General features: G+C 34.8%; 1 protein-coding gene across 2 annotated transcripts; it reads left to right on the forward strand.

The window, feature by feature from the left end:
* The first annotated feature begins 2,905 nt into the window (after positions 1-2,905).
* Positions 2,906-5,601, forward strand: LOC107781499 (uncharacterized). Of its 2 annotated transcripts, none has more exons than XM_016602208.2 (4): positions 2,906-3,200; positions 3,728-3,921; positions 4,028-4,183; positions 4,726-5,601. In XM_016602208.2, exons 1-4 carry the CDS (start codon positions 3,025-3,027, stop codon positions 5,406-5,408), a joined length of 1,209 nt encoding a protein of 402 aa, XP_016457694.1. In that variant the 5' UTR covers positions 2,906-3,024; the 3' UTR covers positions 5,409-5,601. The 2 variants fall into 2 exon arrangements, with proteins under 2 accessions (XP_016457694.1, XP_016457693.1); XM_016602207.2 differs by having other exon boundaries at positions 2,913-3,200; positions 4,007-4,183.
* The last annotated feature ends 1,121 nt before the right edge of the window (positions 5,602-6,722 follow it).

Below are 6,722 nucleotides of genomic sequence, written 5' to 3' on the forward strand. Positions count from 1 at the left end.
TCGAATCACATAGCTGAAAATAAGCTACAGATGTCGCATTTGCGATCCAGGGTTCGCACTTGCGAACCCTTGTAAAAGCGAAAAATCCTCCGCAATTGCGAACAAGAACAGGGCTGGAAAATATCGCAATTGTGATAAAATGTTCGCAAATGCGAACTGGAACAGGGGAGAGGTCGCAAATGCCATCAAATGTTCGCATTTGCGAGCCCTGGGATACTATACCAGAAACCAATAGTTTTCCCGACACGAAAATGGACATAACTCTCTCATACAATGTCCGACGATTCTTTTTTTTATGGCTTCGTAATTGCAATACAGATATAATGTTTCAATAAAAACTTAATTTGTAGCTCATTTTCTTAATGTGGTACCATAAATGCTTGAAAAAACGACGTCGAAACATTAAAAACAAGTGCAACACAACCTAAACCTATCTGAAACTCACCCAAGCCCCGTGGGACCCCGTACGAACATAACAATAAGTCCCAAAATATAATACGAACCTGCTAAAGGCCTTAAATCATATCAAACAACGTTGAAACTACGAATCGCACCTCGAATCGAACTTATGAATTTCCAAATCTTCCAACTTCCAAACTCATGCCGAAACATATCAAATCAATCCGGAATGACCTCAAATTTTGCATGTATGTCCCAAATTACATAACAGAGCTAATCCAACTCTCGAAATCGTAATCCGAACCCAATATCATCCGAGTCAACTCCCCGTCAAACCTCTCAACCTTCCAAAACTTTGATTTTCCAATTTTCGCCAAAATTCTTCAACTTATCCTACAGACCTCCAAATCCAAATCCGGATACATGCCTAAGTCCAAAATCATCATACAAAGCTATTGGAATTATCAAAATGCCATTTCAGAGTCGTCTACACAAAAATCAAATTCTGATCAACTCTTACTGCTTGAGCTTCTAAAACAAGAATCCTTTTTCCAAATTGATCCCGAATCATCTGAAAATCGAACTCGACCACACATGCAAGTCATAACACATAATACGAAGCTGCTCGAAACCTTAAGCCACCGAACTTGACGCTAATTCTCAAAACGGCTGGTCGAGTCGTTACGAAACATGAGGATTTTGGGAAAGGCTGATTGAGGAGAGTAGCATAACAGATTATTTTCCTAAACATATTTTATACTCTCTAACCAAACAGTAGAAAATATTTTCCGAAAAAATTTTTCACTCACCAACCAAACAAGGAAAAATAAGTGATAAAAGAACTCATTTTCCAGGAAAGAAAAATATTTTCTAGAAAAGTGTTTCTATTGAAAACATTTTCCTTCGGACCAAACACACCCCAATCACTAAAACTCAAACTATTTTTTCACTTGTTTGTTCAAATTTTTGTAGTTTTCTTTGATCGCCAATTGGGAAAAGTTTTTCTTCTATTATAGAGGAGTTTAACTTCTGATAATATACAATTCTTTTCACCATCAATTTGAAATTATCTGCAGCAATAGGTAATTGTATGTAATATAATAGTAAGCTAAAAATAAGTAAAAACCTGCTGTAGTCGATAAAATTACACCGTAGAAATTCATTAAATTGATTATATACATAAATCCTATATGAAGACGGTAAAAGTGTAGAAAAAATGTATTACGGTGACTTTTCTATAACAACATCTCTATGTAACATCCATTCACTATAAAAGCCATAAGTATTTTTTTCGAAATCGATTTTTTATGTTATATTTTACCTCTCTATAATAACTTTTTACCTATAATAGCAACATCCATCTTTATAGCAATACACTCTTTGTAAAATTATCATTCTTTAACAATATAGAATTTCTAATGTTACCAATAATAAGCCTAGAGATTTTAATTTGATCAATTTTTTTTAAAACTTTAATGCACCATTTATATTAAAAAATATTATATTAGTACATACTTCCCAAATAAAAAATTTATTTAATTCGAGTAAAGATATGCTTGTATATTATTATTCAATTGTGCAAAAGATTCTATTATGCAAAATGTCAATATTTGAAGATAGATCTGCACTTTCAATTTTATCCATTGGACAAAGTTTTTGTATTGTATAATGCTTAAGATTCGAAGATTTGCATATATATTTTTTAGAGTTAATCTTGAATTTAAGTTTTTAGTATCTTTAAAATGTGTTCCTTAGAATTTAAATCCGTGTACATTTGATTATGAATTTATTAATAATATATTAGTTTTCTTTAATATTTATTTAGTGAAATATGCATATCTTTTAAGATTTTAAATTTAAATAATTTTTTTATCTTTTATGTGTAACATTAAAGGAATTTTCCGATACTTTTTGTCTATAACCCTCAGAAAATGTTTAAATGTCAAATACTTCAATAGATGTATAACAATCATTCACTATAAAAACCTAAAAATACCGGAACAAATGATGAGAGATTTGACTGTAATATATAACAACTGAACATTGCAAAGAAATTTTGTATCGGTTAAACATAAAATATGCGAAAATTGATCAATCGAGTAGTATATTCCTAATCCAATATTCCAATTCGTCAAAATTTAAAGTGATGTAGTACATTTTTTAGGATAAAAATTTGATACTCGTAATACAGTATCACACAATAGTTTCCCTCGACAAGTTTTATTTTGTGTCTCATACAATTTACACTAGTTTTATGAGGTTCCTTTTTGTCTCACAAATTATGGACCTCAATTTTACACTTCTAAATCTATAAAAATCTGGATCCATAAAATTGTAAAACAAAAAAGTTACCTCATACAACTAGTTAACTAGTGTCACTTGTACCGAGAGACAAAATAAAATTTTCAGTTTCCCTCCATAGAAAAAGACAAACCAAAAAAGAGACGCAACGGTACGTTTATCGTACATTCAAAAAAGAAAAAAACAGGTAGCAGAGCGCCATTGGATGCTTTATTCTTGGCTCTGCAACTTTCTTTATGATAATGATGTAGTAGTAGTACTAAAACCAAGCTAGAGGATAAACTTAAGAAATCTTGTGCTTTTTGTGGTTTTCAGAAGAGAAAAATGGGAGAAAAAGCCTGCAGCGCAGGAAGTGTAGTTTGGGTGCAGAGGAAAAATGGAACATGGTGGCCAGGGAAAATACTGTGTAACAATGAAATCTCAACTACTGGGATTTATTCTCCTACTAGTTTCAGTTCAAGATTTCCCATCAAGCTTCTTGGTCGAGATAATGCTTCTGTGTATGCCTTATCTCCTTATTTTTTGTGTGCTTTCTGTGTTGCTAGAAGCTGGAATATGAAATTCTTGAGTACCCCTTTTTTTTTATTTGGTAAAAATTAGAAAAAAAGAAGGTATTATACTAAGTTATTACGTGAACAGCTGCCTTTTGCTGCTAAAAATTACAGTAAGAATAAGAGAGCATAATTTCTCGTTTTACCATTTTCTTGAATGTTTTCATGCTCAAGAAATGAGGGATAGATGTTATTTTGTTTTGCTTCTTATACAATAAGCTAGAATGTTATGAATGGAATTTTGGCCTTTGTATCCTAATCATAGAAACTAATTTTCTTTCGCAGCTTAACTTGAGCACTATAGTTTGTAATTCTCTTGTGGTTTTATTTTGTTGATGTTTTTTGTAAATTGGATTCCTAGGAAGCAGAGAAAAGGATAAAACTATGCCATATTTGTTGTTGTTCTTTTTCCTTTAATAATATTTTGTCGATTTAGGATCAGCAAATCATGTTAGTGTGTAACAAATTACTATCAGGTACTGGTACAACCTGGAGAAGTCCAGTCGCGTAAAGGCATTTCGATGTGGTGAGTTTGATGATTGTATCAAAAAGGCCGAATCATCTAAGGTTTTTACCTTTAATAAAAAACTCAAGTATGCACTTCAAGAAGATGCAATTCTTCATGCTCTTCAACTTGAGAAGCAACAACAGGAGAAACTGAAAATGCCAGGTATAATGGGACGTTGTATATATACTAGCTGCCAATTCCTTGTTACTAGTAATTGGTAAAATTTCAGTTATTTGACCTCTTACAGTACTTTTTTCTGGATTCAAAGATGGTGAAAGTGTTGAGAGAGCAAACAGAAACAGATGTGCTATACCATTTTTGGAGCAATCAGTTGATTCTCAATCATCAAAGATGAGTCCCGCCTCTAATCATTCATCTTCCAAGTCCACGAGTTCCTTGAAGATTGAGACAACTGCATCTGCAGGTTAATGTTTATCCTCTCCTCTGCTTCTTTGTTTGATCCTTTTGTTTATGGTTTTGAAACATCATCTTTGAGGAAGCTGTATCTGTCTTTACTTAATTAGATTTTTCTAGCTGGAGCTGTATAATCGGTCTTATGGAGCTGTGTACATGTATCTGTATAATCCTTAATGATAGTCTAAGTTGTTGTCTTTCTCATATATTTAACTTAATGATTGTGCCTTATATTTCTATTCAATAATAATAATGCCCACCAGTTCTGAAATAGCTAAGGCAACTAGCACACTTCCCTTTATTTGTTTGAGTTATTACATCACTGATGGCATTGAAATGGCATTACTGGTGACTTCAGTTCTAGAAAATTTTACATCTAAGAATATCCCTTAACATCATATGATTTATTTTTAACAACCATTATTGATGAAAGATGGAGACATCTTTCCTTTCCTTCTGAATGATGGAAGAGCACTACAAAAGCTATAGAATAGTTTCAAGACCAAGCTATTGATTGGATACTATTTGTTTTGATCTATTGTGAAAATTCAGGTAACTATACACTGCGACCAAAAAAGATGAGCTTCAGTCGTCCAGCAGTCAACAAAAGGAAAATGCATAATCAACATTGTAGGAGCAGATCAGTTGTTTCAACTAATGAAAGAAGTAGTGAATCATTTGAAACCTTGTCAAGGGATTTCAATCACAAGTCTCGGCCTAGTCCTGGAAACTGTCTCTCAGAGGAAGCCAGCAGCCAAAGCCTTAGTTCAAAGTTCACCACGTGCACGCGGAAGAATAGTAGCAACACATTAATAGATGTGGATATGACAGTTCAAGGCACCTATAGAGGAGAGCATACTCCTCTTGTTTCTTTAATGAGTAGATTAAACGGAAAGGCAATCGTAGGGCACCCCGTCAACATAGAAGTATTAGATGATAGTTCTGAAATACTTCTTGTTAAGAAAGAGAGCTCGGATCAGCTAAAAGACAAGAGCAGAATCCCTCAACTTGTTTGGAGAACTTCGAAGAGAACTCCTGTCTGCTACACAATCTCTTCTGCATCTAAGAAGCCAAACAGCAAACCAAGAAGAGTCTTTCGTGCCGATGGACCAAAGTGCAACCATGATGCAAGAATCAAGAATGCTGTAAAAGATGACATGACTCTGCCTTATGTTACATGTGTCCCTGTGAAAGACATATTCACCAAGTTAATAGGGGCACTTGGAAATGTATGATCATAAGCAGGAGTTCGAGGTTTATATGGTGTGCATGACTTGGTATTTATTTCCCTTTATGACTTTCTGTTTAATCACACTTAGGTCCTGAGTAGAAGCTTTATGTGGATATTACAGTAATTAACTGCTGCCATTAAGAACTGTATATTGACATATTAAAGTAGGTTTACGTCTCCTCTGTAAGTAACCTAAACTTACAATACTGTGCTAAAAGATTGCTCAGCTTTTTGTTCTTCCAACATGAAATCTATCTATTAGTCGCTGTAGTAACATTGAACTATAATGACCCGGCCGGTCGTTTTGAGAAATTAAGATCTGTTCGGCGGCGGTTGAATTCAATTAACAGATGATTCACAGTCAAATTGGAAGAAGGAATCTAGTTTTGAAAGTTTAAACAGTGAAAATTTGATCGGAAATGGACTTTTGAGTGAACGACCCCGGAATGGGTTTTGGGTGATCTCAACAGCTTCGTATGATGATTTTGGACTTAGGCGTGCGTCCGGATTTGGAGGTCCGTAGGGTAAATTGAGCCGTTTCGGCGAAAGTTGGAAAAGTTGAAGTTTGGAAAGTGGAGAAGTTTGGCCCATAGTTGACTTTTGTGATTTCGGGGTCGGAATGCGATTCCGAGAGTTGGAGCAGCTCCGTTATGTCATTTTGGACTTGTCTGCAAAATTTGGCGTCATTCCGGGTTGATTTGATAGGTTTCGACACAAGTTTTCGAAGTTTAAAGATTTGGAAGTTCATAGTTCGATTCATTGTGTGATTCGTTGTTTCGGCGGTGTTTGATATGATTTGAGACCTCGAGCGAGTTTGTATTAGGTTTATATGACTTGTTTGTGTGCTTAGACGGGGTCTTGGGGGGCTCGGGTGTGTTTCGGATCATTTTTGGGGTACTTTGGATGCTGATTATCTGATATCTGGTGTTGTCCTTCGCATTCGGGAAGAAGAATTTGGCTTCTGGAAGTTTGTTCTTCGCATTCGTGAAGAGACTCGCGTTCGCGAAGAAGGAAATCTCGGTTGCACAGGTCTGACTTCGGAGACTCATATCTCACAATCTATAAGGAATTTGGAGATGATCCAAAAATGAAAGTTGTAGCCCTTTGTGTCTAGGTTTCAGAAATGTAATTAATTGACATTTAGATTTGTGTAAAGAAAGTTATGGTAGTTACACTACAGGCTGTCCGAGTAGAGTTCGAAAATCTCTGCTGCATAGGATTAACTTTGGAAGCTTATATCTCGCAATAAATAATGACTAAGGAAATGAGCAACCTATGCAATTATAGCCCTTGGTGTCTAGTTTTCAGAACATCAAAC

Source organism: Nicotiana tabacum, chromosome 1, assembly GCF_000715075.1.
Source record: "Nicotiana tabacum cultivar K326 chromosome 1, ASM71507v2, whole genome shotgun sequence".
Lineage (NCBI taxonomy): Eukaryota > Viridiplantae > Streptophyta > Magnoliopsida > Solanales > Solanaceae > Nicotiana > Nicotiana tabacum.

Bases quoted from the DNA above. Each gene is read 5' to 3' on its own strand.
- LOC107781499 (XM_016602207.2), top strand. From the start codon at position 3,025: ATGGGAGAAAAAGCCTGCAGCGCAGGAAGTGTAGTTTGGGTGCAGAGG. The intron at 3,201-3,727 runs GTATGCCTTATC...AATTACTATCAG, and splicing joins GGTCGAGATAATGCTTCTGT to GTACTGGTACAACCTGGAGA. The intron at 4,184-4,725 runs GTTAATGTTTAT...GTGAAAATTCAG, and splicing joins TGAGACAACTGCATCTGCAG to GTAACTATACACTGCGACCA.